The following is a 21,494-nucleotide window of genomic DNA, read 5'->3' on the forward strand; positions in this document are numbered from 1 at the left end:
TATATATATAATAGTTATAAAGTAATATATACCAAAATATAATAAGCAAAATGATTATGTATCAAGTTATACGTGTCATCACTCACGTGATTGGCTTACGTGATTGGCTTGCTGGCACCTATGTTGTAATTTTTTCTATTATTGCGTAGAACAATATTAGAAAAGCTTTTTATAAGCTGACTGCCAAATCAAGAATATTTCTATTATTAAGTTAAAAAAATGACAGATAATTTTAGAAATGGTGGAGACTAAAAAACGCTTTTTATAAGAATTCGCCCAATAAAGTCAAACGCGGCAGCTTATCATGTCCTTTTTAATTCTGGACTTGTATTTTGGCTTGGTCGTGATCTGTCCTGGAATCGGATCTCATTTCTTCTAACGGATCCGTTTGGGCTCCGCGACTCCGCACCCAAAGTCCAACCACCGATTCATCGCCAGCCGCAGCTCGGCCGTCCGTTCCCAAATCGTTGCGGATAGCCTCCGGCGGAGGCCAATCCGAAGACAGAAGAAGAAGAGGCAGATGTTGACGATGATGGACTTCGCCCTCGCAAATGGTCTGCTGCCTTCGCCGTTGCGGTCACCTCTGTCGCTTCTCGTGGGCGCCGGCCGCAAGTGCTATAGCCGTGGCGTCGGCGGTGGCAACCAGAGGTTCTTTGGACGAGGAATTTGGGATCTTCAGCACGCGAGGTACTTGTTCGCCCCCTTCTTTCTCTATAGAAGCACCTACATGAGCCCATTCTCCTCGCCAGGACGAAATCGAGAGTCCGTTCTGGGCTAGAGGATGCGGATTCGCTGAGAAGAAACTCGAAGCCACTATACCACCCTTTCGAGGAAATCGAAGAGCTAGTTGCTTCCAGTGACGATGAGGAGAGGCGCCTCACTGATGCCGAGACCGCAAGAACCATAATTGAGGTAACAATTAAGCTATTGAGAGGGTGAGCTCACCAGAATGTTTGCTTATTTATAGATAATGAATCCTGGTTTTAGAAGAAAATTGCTTGCAAACTATATCTAACTGGCTTTATCTCTTCTTTTCTTCCTGAACTCAGCTTATTGGCCTGTATTGGTAGCTCAAAATTCATGCTAATTTTGCTCTGCCACTGATGAATGCCAAGGACTCGTTGGATCCGTAAAATATCTCAAGTGCTGCTTATAGTTTCTATATTTGACTTCATCCATATTATCTTATAAAGGGTTCTTAAATATAGTTTGGAGTTTAATTTGACTACTCTACATGACCTGTAGGCCTATGTGCACAAAAACAACCTACGAACTCGTACATTGTACCAGATGCTTGTTATGATAATTGTAAAGGGACGTAAGAAACATAAGGACCGAGTTTGAGGCTAAAATATTTCTTTTCTTCACTAGGCAAACACTGACACTGTGAGGTTCTAAATCAACACTCCTGTTGGATCAGCATTAGTACTAGAAATATTGCCATACTCAACTAGAAAAAAAACATAATATGCATTTCAGACTTGCTTTGGAAAAGAAAAATTGCTAACTCAGAAATCACAGTTGGGAAACAAGACAGTGCATATACTGCAAGCTTCGGTAAATATTTGATATTAATATGTAGTAAGTAGTCCCACAAAACACGTAAGGATAAGTCATTTGGCAAACATAATTTGTCATGAACAAATTAATAATTTAGCAAACTTAGGATAGTTATGTATACCATGTCCAACTACGACAAACAACTGATATTAATACTATTGTTGTGAAGGTAAATAGCATAAAAAAGAGTTGTATTTTCTCTTTCTTGCACTATGGTATTCCCTAGTTTTTACTGTTTTGTACAAAACTTTGAGTTATGAAGAGTAATTATACAATAACGAGGGATACTTTAATTCCTTCATATTTCTAATTTTTCTAAATCTATCTAATTCTATAAGAACCAGAAAAACTTACTTTTGAACTGGAAACACATTCACATCCTAAAGCTGGGACTTAGTGTTATATCCCAAACACTTGGACATCTACAATGAACTTGGTCGTCTATGATATGGTGTTATATGCTTCTACAATGGTAATTTAGAATTTACTTTGTCCTTTGATGGTGTATTACCATGCTATGTGTAGGTCAATAGCAAAGCAGCCGTCATGTTTTCAGGATTTATCGATGATCAAGTCCATGAGAATATTATCTGGCCTGAATTTCCCTATCTAACTGATGAACAAGGAGGTACACTGTTAATATTTTCTTTTATTTTTTTGTTTGTCTTGATAACTGTTCTTAGAGCCAATTATTTTTGTATCCTTTTCTTCTTCCCCACACTCTTGAAATTTCTGTAGCACTTTGAACAGATATATATTTTGAGGTGAATAAGGAGAAAGAAGTTCTTCAAAGTTTGGTTACAGATGATAAGTTAGTGGTACTTGAATTCCTTCATTGGTCCTTTCTGTCTTCCCTTTTATTCTTTTTCTTCAGATTTGAGGCTTGCAATGCTTCAACTGATATTAATCTTCAGTGCAGAAAGTTATAATTGGCTTGGACAATATAGAAATGCTAGCTGAGATGGAAGTGTTAGGGCCATGTGATCTTGAATTTGAAGTAGAAGAAATCTCAAGCAGTGAAGATGACATTGATGATGAATCCGAAGAGGTGAGGAGACAAGACAACATTTATTAAATTATTTTACTTTTTTGATATCAAATTAATGTAGATGTGACATTTCTTAGCAGGATGTGATGGCTATTCTTGACGAAGTAGATCAACTTCTCTCGTCTGAGAATATAAGTGATTGGACAAATTTGGAAACAATGCAGTCTTGTCATCCAATATATTTTGCTAAGAAAATGGAGGAGGTATGCAGTTATCTCTAATGCTTGTTCAGTAATTAATGTGAAAACTTTGCACCGTGAAGGTCATACCACTTCACCTAAAGTCCTATTTTATTTGCATGTGCAACATTGTCTTCGGCTGTGTAATACTCTTGGTGGTTTTTCTTGCTTAGTCTATATCAAATGTTAATTTGGACTGGATGGATCAGCCTCCTGCTAGCATTGTCATCCAAGGTCATTTGAGACCTGCCTTTGCTGAAGAGAGCATAAATATCAAAAAGCTTCCTTATGCTGGTACAAAATATATATGCAACTTCCACCTTTTGAGAATTGATTTAAAGCATGATATATGAGCATAAACATTCTTTATCTTTATTTTATGTACTTTTGTTTTCCAATTTTTCAGCAGTATTTTCTTATGTAGGAGAATTTGATATGGATCAAAGTCTGCAGAGTGGAGCTACATTTTACAAACTGGAGATGCTTAATATTCAGATAGTCTCTGCATACGGAAATCAGGCATGCCTTAGCATGTTTTCTCTAAATGATTTGAAAATATTTTTTTAATAGACTGATCGGCTTGTGATAATTATAGTTTATCTGTTTGTCCTAACTGTAGAACATGCAACTTCATGATGACATGTTTGCAAGGTTTCAAATCTTGATCATATATATTTACTGATACAATTATGTATCGGTACTGAAACAAATAGCTTGACACTAGTACAATACTATATTTTTTATCTTATTCAGCGATGCTGAACAGTATGTGCTGGTATATCACCTGGTATCCTGGTACCGTACCAGTCTGATAGATTACAAAAACTAGTATAGGACCAAGAGTTAAATCTTTGTTGCTAGAATGCATCAACTGTGGAGTTTACTTTATTAAGCTGCCTCTATTATGTTGAAATGACTGTGGATTATCACTGTCACTGATTTTGTGAGTGCTTGATTAATGCCATTTTAATTGTTTCAAACATATTATCAAACCTGTGCCTTGTTTATTCGAACCTTGACCTATTGCTAGATGGTATTGGTAGTTTTTCAATCTCACTGTCGGCATAGACTTTATTCCACTTCTCTTGTCACCATTTTGGGGCTTATGACTTGAGGGATAGATCTGCAATTTATCTTCCTTTGGTTAATGTTCATTGAATTTATTCTCATCATGTTACTTCACAGTCAACAGTAAAAATCCATAATTTTCGGGAAGCCCGACCAGATGTTCTTGCACATTCTGCTGTGAACATCATATCTCGCTTAAAAGCTGGTGGGGAAAAGATATCTCAAGCTCTTAAATTGCTATGTATTAGGCAAAAGAGTATTCATGTGGAGGTATTGTGGTAATCCATTTGCCTTTTCTTATTGCTGCCTGCATTTCATTCCAAATCAGGTTCTTGATGACTGTTCTAGTTTTCTTATTTGCTTTTTAATTTATCTTTTGTTTCTCTGTGGCTTGTAACATGATCATTTAGCATAAATTTTAGTGGTGTTTTCATCGCTTAGTGTTCATATAGCAAGTTTATCAAATCTAAAGAAGATTTTCTGACATGATTCATTCTGTGTTAGTTTGAACTTAATAATATGAGGGTAGATGGAGTGAGTGTATTGGAACTTTGTATATATACATAAGAATTAAGGAACCAAGAGAAATTTGTTAGAATAAGCAGTAGTGCAACATGCCATTGCATGTTAAAGTTTGTGACTTTTTCCTTATGACCGTGGCAGTTGGACATGGTATTAGATTCATCCTTTAAAGCAAGGACTACTATATCACTCGAAACCAAGGATTGAAATATCGTACCGTACCGGAGTTTTGATATTCGCTCGGTACAGTACGATACTGTATACCGAGTGGTATACCGTTCGGTATACCGCTTGGTATATATATATATAATTCGATGACGTCGCCTTGTTTATATATATATATATATATAAATTAATAAATATATATTTATATATAAAAGATTATATATATATATATATATATATATATATATATATATATATAAGGTGACGTCGCATCGCCTCGGCGATATCGCCTTTTCCTTCTCCCACGCGGGGTGATGTCGTCGCATCGCCTCGTTTATATATATATATATACACTATCCCGTCCGGTAATGGGTGGTCCGTGTACCGATCAGCTGATGGACCGGTATCTATCGCCCGGTATGGACGGTATTATTAGAAACTGCATACCTTGCTCGAAACTATACAAAACGAGTAGTATGTATAGGCCAGAATGTTGAATGATACATAAATAGCCCATGTTTCGAGTGGTCCGATTCAACTCAGTATGAAAAAAAACCTAAAACAACAATTAGGTTTCACAAATGTGAGCCCTCTTCTCTTGACGTCGATCCCGCTATCGCTGCTGTTCGATGTCATCAAGGGTGACATAGTTTGTAGGGAACGTGTTTGATGTAATGTCCATGCTTTTTAGTTTGTTCATACTTTAGAAAACTGATAAGACCCTAAAATCTTATCGTAGACTCTAATACCAAATGATAAGACCCTAAAGTCTTATCATAGGCTCTGATACCAAATGATAAGACCCTAAAGTCTTATCGTCGCTCTGATACCAAATGATAAGAACCTAAAGTTTTATTGTAAAAAATAAGAAGAGAAAGGGGATGATCACTTCGAGGGGATCGGCCTCCTTGATCTCTTCGAGGGGATCGGCCTCCTTGATCGCTTCAAGGGGATCGACCCTCCTTGATCGCTTCGAGGGGATCGACCTCCTAGGGTTTGTCAAAAGAAAGAATAATATTTTTCATAGATAACTGAAAAGAAGCAGTTACATCCCTATTTATAGAGTTCTACCCAGAGTCCATCAGGACTTGAATTCTAATAATAAATAAATATTAAATAAACCTCTACTTGACTCTAACTGAACCAAACCGACTCAATAAACAACTGGACTAAACAGACTCAATAAACATTATTCAAAAGCTAAGAAAAAGGGTCCTAACAAAAACATCCAAGGGGCTTGCAATAGGCTTGATAGTCCAATTTTGGTTGGGTTTTGTGGTTTTTTATGGCTTATAAATGTAGCTTGTGTGTGGTTGTCGTACGGACTGCGTTGAATTCTCCTATCAAATGTTTGTTGAAATCCTGAGTTGACGCTCGTGGGATCTTGAGTTAATGCTTCCACCAACCCATTTTCTCTTTTGCAGATCCTTATGGAAACCCTATGAGATTAAAGGGACACTGATCCTTTATCGACGAGTACGTAGGGTGCCGTACGACTTAGGCAAATCAGTTAAGTCCATGATAAATGGTATCAAAGCGGGACAAACACACTAAGAAACACTTGACATTATTAATTTGAAGGACCTAGCATAATTGCATGGAGGGCAGCTAGCATGCACGATCGGTTTGGGATGCAGGGAAATGAGTCACTTAAAGGAGTGAGCATTTGAAATTGACATTCAAAGGAATGACTAACCTTTCACACGAGAGACACTACGAGGACAAGTGAGTTGGAAGAACTTGTAGTACACAAAGGTTAGGATGGCCGAGTTCAAGCCACAACTCGACCTTATCAACCTAATTTGATGGTACTCAATGCAAGCAGGGGTGCTTGGCAAAGGATGAGACCTTGCAAGTAGGGGTTGCTCGACGACTGAAAGAGTTTGTACAAGGCTCGCGAAGGCGAGGGAAATTGTCGACTCCAAGAATTCGGTACTTATGCAATGAAACTAAGGGTGTTTGTGGTCATCCCAAGGCTATTGAAATTCAATGCTATGGAGCTTAAGAACCTTTTCTTCGGCTCGAGGGAAAAGGATATGTCCGTGAGACAGTAAACTATGCAGTAGGTTTAGCATGTTGATAGCCCTTGAGAGCTACATTGGCAAAGAGTTGCAGTCTAACAAGTGTGTTTGTGGTGACGAAACAATGCAGTGTTGTGTCTTGGCAGACAGAGTAGTCCAAGGAGATGATAGTCTTTGAACCTTCAAGACGGAAGCCTACAAAGAGGAAGTTGCTTTAATGGGATAGGTATCTAGGGGAAAGTCCTATTTTTCTAGCAGAGGATTCATGTGTAGTGAACCACACATGCTGAGGGAGGTACTTCAGGATGGAAGCTTCGTAATGCTTAAAGGGCACAAGAATCGAGCAAGTGGCAAGGAGTTATTATATGATATCACTAGAGGTAATGGGTTGGTGGACACATTACAAGATCAAGTAGAGGACCAACCGAAGGCACACTTGGAGCTCATGAGGAGAATATTAGGCTCAACAAAGGGTTGACTCATGGAATGGTAGACACAAACCACCATATTGTTGGGAAAAATGGATAAAAAATATATGCGGATACAGACAATTAATTATCCAAAATTTTCCTCCCTTGTATGAATATGTTAGGAGTACTATCTTGAGTATATGAGCAATAAACAATTAAATCACAATCAAGCACACAAGAATACCGACAATTTTTTTTGTGGAAAACTCCTTCAACGTGAAGAATAAAAACCATGGGACCTCTCCTAGTCCAAATCAAAATCTCCACTATGAAAATATTGTTCACAGTAGCAAAGATCCACAAACGAATGTGTTCTACAACAAATTCAAAACCCACAACTCAAATACTCGTTAAACAGAGATAGAAATCACAAAGGGTAGTTATTGTTAAGTATGAGAAAGTGCTTACCACATCCAACCGCAATCTTCGCCATTCAGATTAAAGAAACACTAGTGTAGAACATGCTCACCAAAATCAGCCAAATCGAACCACAAATGACAGTCCAAATGCTGAATGAGATGAAACTGTTCGAAGCAGAAAACCAACAGCATAGTCTTCGTTGAAGCAGCAAAAAGAGATATTTAAAAAAACCTCCAAACATGATCTTCACCGTTCAGAATGCACAACCAGAAGCCTTATACCTGCCGACAAAATTTCAGCCAAATCCAACGGTTGAATACTGCATTGCAAGGAGTTGAAGTAACCTGATTAGTGATAGAACAATTAGTGAACAGCTGCTATTCAAGAAGCCAAAATCCTATGAAGAAGACCTCCAAACTAGATCTCCACCATTTAGAATGAAGATCACTGAGCCTAGAATATCACACCAAAAATCAGCACGATCCGACAAAAATCTCACCGTCCGATCGTTGAAGAAAGATGGCTGGACGAAGTTAAGAAAAACCCAGAAAATTTTCTCTCTCTATAGTGGTTGCTGTGAAATTGAGTTGTGTATCATGAGTGTCTCAAAATGTAACCTTAATGGGTTTAAGTACATGGGCCAAAACATTTATTGTTGGGCTTTCTCCACATTGGAGTGACCTAACTCAACAATTCTCCCCCTCATGACTATGTGGAGAAATTTGCCAAACCGGTAACCAACCGACAAGTCTCAAACATTGGTTTTGGTAAAACTTTAGTGAACATATCAGAGCTATTATCATCAGTATGTGTTTTCTTAAGTTCAAGCAGCTTAGAATCCAAAACATCTCGTATCCAATGATACCTCACATCAATATGTTTTGATTTACTACGAAAAGTGGGATTCTTACTAAAATGAATTGCACTCTGACTATCATAGTATAAGACATACCTCCTTTGTGTGAAATTGTGAATCCAAGCTCATTCATAAATTTTTTCATCCAAAGCAACTCCTTGCAAGCCTTTGTAGCTGCAATAAACTCAGCCTCCATAGTGGATGATGCAATGCATTTTTACAACCTGGATTGTCATGCCATAGCTCCCCCTACAAAGGTAATCATATAACCAGAAGTAGACTTTCGAGAATCAATATATCTTGCAAAATCAAAATCTGTATAGCCCATAAGAATAGGTTTATTAGACCCAAAGCAAAGCTTCAAACTAGAAGTACCCCGGAGATATCTCAAAATCCATTTCACTGCATTCCAATGCTTTTTGCCTCGATTAGATAAAAATCTACTCACCACACCAACTGTATGAGTTATGTCTGGTCTAATGCAAACCATTGCATACATCAAATTGCCAACTGCAGATGCACATGGAACTTTTTGTATGTATTTTGTCTCTTTCTCATTTGAAGGAGACTGTTTGACACTCATTCTAAAGGATGGAGAAAGAGGTGTACTAACAGTTTTAGCTTTATCCATGTTGAATCATTGTAGCACCTTTTCAATGTATTTTTCTTGAGATAGCCACAACTTCTTGCATTTTCTGTCACGGATAACTTTAATCCCAAGAATAAGCTTGGCTGGCCCTAAGTCTTTCATAGCAAAAGACTTACTCAACTCTTTCTTCAAACTGTCAATCTTGGAGAAGTTAGGACCTATAATAAGCATGCCATCAACATACAACAAGAATATAACAAAGTCATTATCAGAGAATTTCTGCACAAAAACACAATTGTCAGAAGTAGTCTTCTTTTAGCCCTGTTGAACCATAACATATTCAAACTTCTTATACCACTGCCTAGGTGCTTGTTTCAAACCATACAAGCTTTTTCTCAATTTGCAGACATAATTCTTTTTTCCTTTCACTATAAAACCTTCAGGCTGCTCCATGTAAATTTTCTCCTCTAAGTCACCATGGAGAAAAAGCCGTTTTTACATCCATTTGCTCAACTTCCAAATCAAGACTTGCAGTAACTCGAATTGAGGATATTTTCATCATAGGTGAGAAAATCTCTCCAAAATCAATGCCTTTCTTCTGACTGTAGCCTTTAACCACCGATGTAGCTTTGTATCGTGGACCAGAAGAATTCTCTTCATGCTTCACCCTGTAAATCCATCGGTTCTTCAAGGCTTTTCTGTCTTTAGAAAGTTTGACCAATTCAAAGGTGTGGTTGTCATACAAAGACTGCATTTCTTCTTTCATTGCAGCAGCCCATTTGTCCTTTTACTCGCTCTCAGTATCCTCTTCATAGCATTCTGGCACCTCACCATCTGTCAAGAGAACATAATCATTAGGTGAGTACCGAGTGGAAGGCATTCGGTCTCTAGTAGACCTTCTAAGAGCAGCTTCAGGCAGTTCATTTTCAACCATTTCATCAGCAAGAGTATCCACCTGATCTAACTTTATGTTCATCTTGATCATGCCAATCATGATTTTGTACATCACCCCAATTAACTATAGGAGTAGGATCCAAATCAATCAAACCATCATTCCTTTGAGGCTCTATCTTTTTTGTATTGCCAATATCTTCAAGAGTCTAATCCTCTGCAAAAACCACATCACAGCTTCTGACAAGCTTCTTTACAACTGGGTCATAACATCTGTAGCCAAACTCATCTCAGCCATACCCAATGAAGATACACTACCTCGTCTTGGAATCTAACTTGGATCTCTCATCTTTAGGAACATGTACAAAACATTTACAACCAAATACATGCAGGTGGTCGTAGGAAACATCTCTACCATATCACACCCTGTCAAGAACATCATTCTGCAAAGCAACAATAGAGGTTAGATTAATAACATGAGCAACAGTGTACAAGGCCTCACCCCAAAAAGAATTAGGCAATTTTGCTTCTGTAAGCACACATCTGATTCTCTTCATCAATGTTCTGTTAATCTTTTCTGCAAGGCCATTCAATTGAGGAGTCTTAAGAGGTGTCTTCTGATGCATGATACCTTGCTTCCTACAATATGCATCAAAGGGCCCACAATATTCTCCGCCATTATTAGTGCAGATGCATTTTAATTTCTTCCTTGTTTCTCTCTTAACAGAAGCTTGATATTCCTTGAATGCATCAAGGACTTGATCCTTTGACTTCAAAACATGGACCCAAAGTTTCCTGGAATGATCATCAATAAATGTCACAAAGTAAAGTACACCACCAAATGATCTTACCTTCAAAGGACCACAAACATCTGAGTGTACCAATTCTAAGTAGCTCAATTTTCCTGGAAGGAAGATAATGCTTAAAAGAAACTCTTTTCTGTTTCCCAGCCAAACAATGAACACACCTGTCTAGATTTGCACCTTTTAACCCTGAAAGCATATTCTTCTTAGCTAGACAGTCAAGTCTCTTCACACTGATGTGACTCAACCTTCTGTGTCATAAATCTGAAGAGTCAACACTCTCAACTGCATTAACATGATCAGTATTAACTGAAGCCTCCAACCAATACAAGCCACAAGACTTCTTTGGTAGAGTTACAATTATAGAGCCTTTAGTGATTTTCCACTGATTATCACCAAAAGAGCCACAATAACCATCATCATCAAGCCTCCCTGTAGAGATCAAGTGCAGTCGAACATCTGGTGCATGTCTGACATTCTTGAGAACAAGCTTTGTCCCAATGTCAGTCTCTAAACAAACAGTTCCAGTGCTTATAACCTTTGATACTCCATCATTGCCCATTTTCATAACTCCAAAATCACCTAGAGTATAAGAAGTAAAGAAGTCCTTCCTTGATGTAACATGGTAGGCAGCACCACTGTCAAAGACCCAACTGGTTTCATTCTTAGTAAAGTTGATGTCCTCTGCACAATAAACAGTAGTAAGATCATCAGAAGTAGTGGAAACACGATCATTGTCACTTTCATTAGCCTTTTTATCTTGCTTGTTGTTGCTGCCCTTATCTTTATTCTCCTTTTTCTACCTGAAACAATATTTCTTGATGTGCCCTGTCTTACCACAGTAATGACATTCAAGAATCTTGTACTTTGACTTTGATTTGCTCCTGCTTTTACTACTGTCTTTTCTGTTCTGATCTCGACCCTTGTTCTTGCTTCTCCCCCTATTCTCAATAACCAAAACCTCTTAGTGTGATTTAGATGTATCCAGAGTTCTTCTCATTTCTTCATTCAAAACACCACTTTTCACGTACTCCATAGTCAAAGTACCACCGGGAGCAGAGTTTATCAAAGATACCCGAAAACTCTCCCAATCATCAAGTAGAATATTAAGCAACCAAAGTCCAAGTACCTCTTCTTCAAACTTTATACCCATGCTAGACAACTGATCAAAACAACCTTGAAATTCATTCAAGTGATCAGAAATGGAGTTACCTTCTTTAAACTGCAAGTGTATAGCTTGTTTAAGCAAAAATAGTTTATTATTGCCGGTTCTTGAAGCATACAAAGTCTGAAGTTTATGTCACAACACATTTGCTTTTGTCTCATTAACAATGTGATTCAAGACATTATCTTCTACCCATTGCCGAATAAAGCCACAAACTTGTTGATGCTCAAAATCCCACTCTTCATCATTTTTAGACTTGGGTTTTTGAGATAAGAACACAAGTAAATGCAACTTTTTTACAAAGAGAAGATCTCTCATCTTTCCTTTCTATTTGTGATAGTTTGTGCTAACCAAACAGACCATTCTACCCAAATTAGCCTCCATAATTCAAACAAGTAAAAAACAACAATAACCAAGCTCTGATACCAATCATCAGGTAGAGTATTAAGCAACCAAAGTCCAAGTACCTCTTCTTCAAACTTTATACACATGCCAGACAACTGATCAAAACAAACTTGAAATTCATTCAAGTGATCAGAAATGGAGCTACCTTCTTTAAACTGTAAGCGCATATCTTGTTTAAGTAAAAATAGTTTATGATTGCCAATTCTTGAAGCATACAAAGTCTCAAGTTTATGCCACAACACATTTGCTTTTGTCTCATTAACAATGTGATTCAAGACATTATCTTCTACTCATTGCCGAATAAAGCCATAAACTTGTTGATGCTCAAAATCCCACTCTTCATCATTTTTAGACTCGGGTTTTTGAGATAAGAACATAGGTAAATGCAGCTTTTTCACAAAGAGAAGATCTCTTATCTTTTCTTTCCATTTGTGATAGTTTGTGCCATCCAAACAGACCATTCTACCTAAATTAGCCTTCATAATTCAAACTAGTAAAAAACAACAATAACCAAGTTCTGATACCACTTTGTTGGGAAAAATGGATAAAAAATATATGCGGATATAAACAATTAATTATCAAAATCTTTCCTCCCCACTTGTATGAATATATTAGGAGCAGTATCTTGAGTACATGAGCAATGAACAATTAAATCACAATCAAGCACACAAGAATACCGATAATTTTTTACGTGGAAAACGCCTTTAATGTGAAGGATAAAAACCACGGGGCCTCTCCTAATCTAAATCAAAATCTCCACTATGAAAATATTGTTCACAACAGCAAAGATCCACAAACAAATTTGTTTCACAACAAATTCAAAACCCACAACTCAAATACTCATTAAAAAGAGATAGAAATCACATAGGGTAGCTATTGTTAAGTATCAGAAAGTGTTTACCACATCCAAACACAATCTCCACCATTCAGATTTTAAGAAACACTAGTCTAGAACATGCTCACAAAAAATCAGCCAAATCACACCACAAATGACAGTTCAAATGCTGAATGAGATGAAACTATTCGAAGTAGAAAACCAGCAGCATAGTCTTCGTTGAAGCAGCAAAAAGAGATACTTAAGAAAACCTCCAAACCTGATCTTCACCATTCAGAATGCATAACCAGAAGCCTTATACCTGCTGACAAAATTTCAGCCAAATCCATCGGTTGAATGCTGCCCAGCAAGGAGTCGAAGTAAACTAATCAGTGACAGAACAATCAGTGTACAGCTACTATTCAAGAAGCCAACACCCTATGAAGAAGACCTCCAAACCAGATCTCCACCGTTCAGAATGAAGATCACTGAGCCTAGAATATCTCCACCAAATCAGCACAATCCGACAAAAAATTCACTGTCCGATCTCCGGAGAAAGATGGCTGGACGAATTTTAGGAAAACCCAAAAAAATTTCTCTCTATGTTGTCTGCTGCGAAATTGAGTTGTGTATCATGAGTGTCTCAAAATGTAACCTTAATGGGTTTAAGTACATGGGCCAAAACATTTATTGTTGAGCTTTCTCCACATTGGAGTGACCTAACCCAACACATATCTCAATGCAAACTGAGGAGCAGAGCAACTTGGGTGGGACTTAGTGAAATACCCAAGCTATATGAGCGGAGTTGGCTTAGAAGTTAGAACATGAAACAAACGCACCAACTTCATGGAGCTTTTCTTGGATAGAGGTCAAGGACATTAACTCTTGTGGAGGTAGGAGTGAAATCATATTGTTCCTCAATTTTTTTTTATATTGTAGCAAACTCATCTTGCATGGTGCTAAAGTCAAAGGGGGGCTTTAAGACACATGCACCTTATTTTAGCGAGACGATTAATAGACAGACTAAAGCAGAAGGTTGTCTCAACTTGTAGTGTTGGAGTTGGAGTTGGAGTTGGAGTTGAAGGCCTTGGCATAGGGTACAAGGCGACGAATGCTTTGGAGGAATATGCCAAAGTGCTGCTATTTGAGTTGTCATAGGAGAAGCAAGCGCGAGATTATGCTAGGGTAGAGGTCTAGGATCCAAACAATGACACACCAATTTTCGGCAATTTTGGGGGAGTTAAAGAGTTGTTGGACAACAAACTGACCCAGAGCTGTGCTTCGTCCGTGAGTGAGCTAAGTGCAAGTGGACGAATAGTGATTTCCAAAAGAACGAATACAATTGAAGGTGATAGAGGCCCTATAATGTGTCGACAGAGGCCATACAAGGAGAGATCACAGTCAGAGTTCACTATTGACTATACCAAGATCAGAGTGCAATGTAGACATCACCAAGAGGCAATACGGTGCAATGGATTGTGGTGGAACAGTTCAAGGCAATGCAACATACACGAGAAAGTCCTGTGAGAGACAATCATTCGGAGGGATGATGAGAGCTACTGGGAGCTTCACTTTGATGAATAACATGACAACAAGAAGGACTATGGATTCAGGGAATGAATTTCATAGTATCGAATTTATATGCATTGAATTTGCATATGATCTTTCGTGCGTGTACCGAATTTGTATTGGATGAAAGCCTTGGACACAGGTAGATAATGGCCGAACCACAAAGATGAATCTTTCGAGTGCAAATACCAAGATCATAGGGAGGTATGATTAGGGTTGTTGGAGGTGGACTGCTCTATATCTCATATTTGACCAACAAGTCGGTGTACAATTCTTCTCTTCTTCGTTCTTCGTCCTTCTCCATGAGGATAGTGCGGTGTACTCCAGTGTTATATTCTTATTTTTAAACACTGTAGAAATGAAGTTTAAATACTGTTAATAATGCATAATAATTAAGCTGACAAAGCAAGTATAATTAAATTCTCAAAAGATTTGCTAAATGAACTACATTGTTAAAGACGAATGATGGGGAACTAACTAATTCTGGTAAAGTAATCCTTATTGCTCAGCATTGGCAAGGGTGGCTCCCACAGTCTAGGAAACATGAATACACCCAACCTTACTACTACTCCCCCAGACTGTTGACTGAACATATTGGAACTCTGTTATATCCTGTACCAGAGTTAAAGAACTGAGAGAAATTTGTTGGAATAAACATTTGATAGAGCAGTTACATGTCAGTTTCTGACTTTTTCCTTATGACTCTTATAGCTGGATATGTTATTAAATTCGTTCTAAGTGGAACTTGGTTGTATCTATAAAACAATAGATCTTAATTTGTTTCTCCAGTGCTATATTCTTCCATTTAATTACAAGAGATATAGAGTTGTTAAGTTATTTTTAAGAAGAAAAATTAGAAAGTAGGGAAAAACGTGTGTAAAGTGCATACTTTTGAAGCTGACCAAGAAAAACACAAATTTATGTTTTAATTATTAAATGATGATAAATAAATTATGTTGAAGAATTATGGGAAAGTAATTGATTCTGCTGAAGTAGTCCTTATTGCATAGTCCTGCCAAAGGTGACCAAGTGCAGAAGGTTCCTACTAGTGCATGGTCTAGGGAATATCAACATAAGCAATCTTACTCCTGCAAGCAAAGATATTTCATGTTAGATTGGAACCCTTATCACCTAGATCGAAAATCAGCAATTTTGTCATGACATCAAGATTCATTCTGTCAAGCAGCAACTAAGGGGATTTGAAATTGGGGAGCTAGAGCAAAAGTTTATATGGTAATTGATGATGCAATTGGAGGAGTGGAATGGATTGAGTGAAAGGTAAATAAACTCACCACCCACTAAAATACTCATGGGATATATATATCACTACTCAAAGGTTTAACTAGAGATAAAAGGCTTAAGAACTCACCACTCTAGGAAATCTACCGAAGAGAAGTTGTTTGAGAAGGACAAGAGTTGTCAATAAATAATACTTGATTTTAGATCACTTTATGCTTCTAAGGCTTACAAGATGTGATATATATATTGGTAGGATTAGGACAACCTTTCAAGCATGAATGATTAATTTTTTAGTATTTTCAAGAACCAAATAATGAAGTTTAATTAGCAACACAGAATAATTAGAGTCATCTGGGAACTCTAAAATCTTGATAGAATTTTAGTATACTCATTTGGGTCGAACTGTTGTATCCTTGAAAGGAGTAATTTATGATTACTGAAGAATATAAAAGTCGCTTTAAATTCTATACTATATTGGTTTTGATGCTCTCTTGTGCAATTGCTAACTGATTACACTAAATTCAATTTGGTACAGTCCTGTGCCTGCATAAAGCAAAATTTTAGGTCTGTGCCACTGAATTCCAAGGAGCAACCTGATCAACCTTGTAAGAAATTAAGTGCATAAGCTAGGACTGCTTGTTTTAGGATAAATGAGCAGTGGTTGTTAGCTATTGAGTTGCATCAGCTCTTGATGCATTCAACAAATCTAGTTTAATAAGATTCATGTAACTTAACATTATTTATTTCAGCAATAAGTAGTATCAAAACTCCATACCTTATGCTGGATTTGGTTTTCACAGTTGAATTTATATGTCTATGTAGATTTATTATAGTCAAATTTTCCTCTGTTTGGAAACCTAAACATGCATGAGCTCCAATCAATACCCATTGCATGGCATTTAAGCTACTTCTGAAGCATCTTGATTCAACCACTAGGAGATATCTCACATGTTCTTTATCAGGAGGCTGTTGTAATTGGGGTGGACAGTCTTGGTTTTGACTTGAGAATTTGCTCAGGAAGGCAAGTCCAAACTCTAAGATTTGCATTTGGCACACAAGTAAGTCTTTGCTCAAATTGTTGATATGATTTTGCAAGTCCAAACTCAATGTTATTAGAGCTTTTGTCTGATGATGAACATAGGAGCAAGATCAATTATAGTAATTTGTCTGATTTTTCTTAGGACAGTTGGCCATAGCCCATACTTAAAGAATGAGAGCAGTTCATGTGTCTGCAAACATTGGAATTGTGGTTTGTGATATGATGTATACTGTATAGTTTGTAAGATGGCTACTGGTACTTTATTAGGAATGACGCGATTGGATTGGTAGGATAGTCAAAATGAAATTGGTATTCATTGAAAAATTATACATACATACATACATACATACATACATACATACATACATTTAGAAAAAAAATAGAAGTCTATTATATGTTAAAATATAAGTCTACTTTTTTATTTCATATCTATCCAACTATGTAAAAATCTATATGAAATCAAAATGTAAAATTAAAAATATATAAGATATAACAATAAAAATAATTTAAATAATAAATCATAAAAAAATGTTCATATTTGTTAAAAAATAAATATTAGTCATACACAACAAAAATATTAATGCAATAAATAATTACTATTGTATCTTATAACAGATTTAAAAAATTTACACTTGTAATTTGAAGATGGTGATATATTCCATTGTGAGTCCGATGCATTTGATCATCACAGATGTATTAATTTTAGGTAAAGTAAATACAAGTAAGGAAATGTAAAAATTCCTTTTTAGATAATGTTTTGGAATTGCAGTACTTTTCTCCAAACATCAATGTCATGGTTGACATACTACCTAAATATTCACATTGAGAAAACTTTTGGGTAAGTTCAGCTTTTTGAGGTTTATCAGAAACCAATGTTTAGTGTAATCAAAATTATAACTATCTGTATGTTTGCATTCGAATTATCTTCTTCACTGTGCTTGATCATCTATTTGTGATAGATTGTTCAGGATTTATGTCAACTATATATATGTTGCCCACATCAGAGTTTACTACAGAATGGCAACTCATCATTTCACTCTATATTCTTAGGCCACATCAGAGTTTGGCGCGGAAAGACAGCTCCATGATCTTCTCTTTCCGAGGCTTCAGCAGACATGGCAACAAGCTCATCAGGGAGTCGACAGTCGACACATTTGATCCATGCTTTTGCAGTTGAATCTTGCAGCGGGGCTGTGTGGGGATCGACAGCAGCAGCGAGTTCTGTTATATGTTTTCCTAATCTATAAGAGCCAATGTTGCTCCCTCTGATGATGCATCGTCTGCTTCTATGTATGAAATTTAGGCCTTTTACTGCATATGTAGTAACTTGGCTGTCTATGCCTCAGTCTCAACTTGCATGTGGACGTTCTAATTTCATCCGGTAGTCAGCAAGAACTGTAGCGAAGGAGGATCCATTTTCTAGGCAAACTGGGACTTCTTTTTTGTTTTTGTTTTTGAGTTGGCCATTATTTGTCATGATGTGTAATGTTGAACAATGGAAACAGTCCCATGCATTTGGGCACGTCTGCATCCTATTTGATCAACAAAATATATATTTTTTCAACTACCACTTGATAAAGATGTTTTTTTTAATGAAACTGTGTGGTTTCATTTCGAATTCCTTGTGATATTAGGTCTACATCCAAATTACACTCTTGTCTCACTAACAATTTAGTATATATATTTTGAGTAATACTTGAATTGAGTGAGACATCCAAGTTGGTTAGCATATTGTTGCACCAGTGATTGTCATGCAAATTATTTGATATAATATTTTTTTTAAAAAATAAATATTTAAATTAAAAAAATATATTTTTTTTAAAATATAAAATAATCATTAGACGAGTATAATTTTCTATTGGGGTAATTGCTTGAGAAAATAACTTAGATTTGGTTTTTTTTTTTTTTGAATGGTATCCCTTTTTATAATTTCTAAACAGTCATCTCCTACTTTAAAATTTTCAATAATAGTTCTTCAAAAAGTTATCATTTTTTTCGTCCAAATCAAAAAAAAATTTCGACAACTGTTTATAATGTTTTGTGGATTAATTTTTATCCATAAAATATTATATAATATTTAAAAATATTATATACTATTTTTTAACTAGTCTTATTATACTTTTATAAGATTATAAAGTTATAGTGTTTTTGAACTAAATATTGATGTCAATGTTTTTGAAATAAAAATATTATATAATATTTTTAAAATAAGAATATTAATAGTATTTTTAAAATAAAATACTGTGAACAATTGACAAATTTTATTTTGGATTTAGGTAAAATAGTGCATAAGAGCTTTTTGGGATATTTTTTAGATTTTAAAATAAAGAGTGATTGTGAAAATTATGAAATGAGATGTCATCCCAAAAAAAAAGGATTATTTTGTCGGACAATCACCCTCTTTTTACTTATTTTATTTACTTACAAAATCCTACAACCGCTAACTCGCCATTCATCGAACTTTGAATGGCGAGTTACAAAATGCCCTCCTCTCTCGCTCGCTCTCTCCCGCTCTCTCTCTCACTCTCTCTCTCTCTCTCTCTCTCTCTCTTCCTTCCTCTGTCCTCTTCATCACCTCACCGAAACGTCCCGCCTCTCCGCACTGCTCCCTCGCGATTTCTTCCTCTCTGTCCTCCGCTCTTCTCTCGTCCTCCTGATCTCGGTCGCATCGGCCGCTGAAACCGAACGACAAAGAGGTTCGCCACCCGACCCCCTCTGCTTTCCTTTTCTTTGCTGGAGTCCTCCCTCTGGCTCAGTCTTCTTTCTTGTTCTTCTTCCATCTTTTGCCGCAGATTGAGCGAGAGAGGGATTGGGAGATGGCGGCGGTAGCAGCGAGGCTGGATCTCGACGGGAACCCGATCAGGCCGATGACAATCTGCATGATCGGGGCCGGGGGGTTCATCGGATCACACCTCTGCTAGAAGCTGATGGCGGAAACGCCCCACACGGTGCTGGCGGTGGACGTCTACAACGACAAGATAAAGCACCTCCTCGACCTGCCGGCGCCGGAGACGGAGGCTGGGCAGGACGCCCGCCGCCACCCCTGGCGCGGCAGGATCCAGTTCCACCGCCTCAACATCAAGCACGACTCCAGGCTTGAGGGCCTCATCAAGATGTCCAATCTGGTTAGTCTCCCCCCTTTCGCAGCAGATTCTGTTTCAGATCCCCTTGCATTGAGTCTTTCTCCCGCCTTACCTTGTGATCTCTGCCGATCTGCTTTCTCCTTTACTAAACTCTTCTCTTGGTTGACCTGCCGTCTAATTGTTCCAGTGGATCTGCGTTTCTGTCACTGTTTTATACTTGTTTCACAATGAATCCTGATGTAGTTCTCGTTCACAACTGTATTTGCTCTGCAGACGATCAACCTGGCGGCAATATGCACGCCAGCGGATTACAACACCCGCCTGCTAGACACCATCTACGGCAATTTCATCGACGCGCTCCCCGTTGTAAGTTGTGGGTTTCTTTTGGCCTCTTCTCTTATATTAGGCTTTGGTGAGCTTTATTTGTTTGTGATATCTTGAGGTTTGGTGTTTATGTAGGTGAGGTATTGTTCAGAGAACAACAAGCGCCTTATTCACTTCTCCACTTGTGAAGTGTATGGGAAAACAATTGGAAGCTTCCTGCCCAAGGATCACCCTCTAAGAACTGTGCACACTACATCCCTTTGAGTAACCTCTTGTGACTGAAGATATATGTGAAAACACATACGGATTAGTCTAACTAGATTTGAGAGATTATGCCGTGCATGGCAAATATTTTGAGTCTGCCCATGCTTGGTAATGTTTCCTTTTCTGATGCTTAACTTTCTACTCGACCTGAAACATAGTAATTTAGAGAATGTAGAAATTGCAATTTGTACGCAATAGTGACTAATCAAATCTTGCTTGTGTTTCAATATTATTTGAGTCACATGTAGTGATTAATGGATTTAATTGCTCGGGATCGTAAGAGAAAAGGCTATTTTGCTATATCAATATACATGACTTTTCATGTAAGCATACGCCACATCTGATGGGCTAGTTCTGGATGGAAAGAGGACTAAGTTTTTGTTGTCATGGTAGATTAAGGTCAACTAGTGTTCACCAACTGATAATGCTATATTCTTCATGTGGTTAATAATTTCATTTGCAAGTTATTGGTATCTGCTTTTTTATCACTATTAAAATTGGTCACCAAGATATGACTTGTTGCTTATAAATGACTTACAATGAAACTTCTTTTCTGACAAAGTAACTGTGTCATTTTGTGATAGTATGTTTGTCTTTTCTTGATACACTTTTGTATGTTTTCCAATCGGGAAAAAATTACAAGGATATGTAACTTTTTATTGTTGTCGATATGCTTTCTCTAATAAAATTATGTCATACTTTATAAATTCAGGATGGGTTGCACATATGATTTGATGGTTGACATTTGCACTATATGATTTGACAAACTCTTAGAACTGTTGCACATACATGGACAAGAAATTAAATCTGGAAGAAAATCCTGCTATTAAATATGCCAATTACAATAATATGATAATAGGTTATATGTGAGAGATATGTCTTTAGCAGATTTAGGATATTTCTTTCTTGAGTGTGAAATATTTTAAGTTGATTCTCAGAAACTTCTAAACAAAAACTTTTCATTTCTGCTTCAACAATTGTTCCTCATTTGGTCATAAAAGTTAAATTTCGGTATGATGAAGTGGTTCAGACTGCACGATGGATTAATAAGAAAAAATGT

General features: G+C 37.1%; 1 protein-coding gene across 1 annotated transcript; it reads left to right on the plus strand.

Moving 5' to 3' along the window:
- The first annotated feature begins 347 nt into the window (after positions 1-347).
- Positions 348-18,330, plus strand: LOC135586669 (uncharacterized protein At3g49140-like). The gene is made up of 11 exons (XM_065109151.1): positions 348-687; positions 750-912; positions 2,086-2,188; positions 2,311-2,378; positions 2,480-2,608; positions 2,689-2,811; positions 2,961-3,081; positions 3,212-3,306; positions 3,973-4,125; positions 16,687-16,782; positions 17,814-18,330. Exons 1-11 carry the CDS (start codon positions 521-523, stop codon positions 17,919-17,921), a joined length of 1,326 nt encoding a protein of 441 aa, XP_064965223.1. The 5' UTR covers positions 348-520; the 3' UTR covers positions 17,922-18,330.
- Positions 18,331-21,494: the final 3,164 nt, after the last annotated feature.

Source organism: Musa acuminata, chromosome BXJ2-5, assembly GCF_036884655.1.
Source record: "Musa acuminata AAA Group cultivar baxijiao chromosome BXJ2-5, Cavendish_Baxijiao_AAA, whole genome shotgun sequence".
Lineage (NCBI taxonomy): Eukaryota > Viridiplantae > Streptophyta > Magnoliopsida > Zingiberales > Musaceae > Musa > Musa acuminata.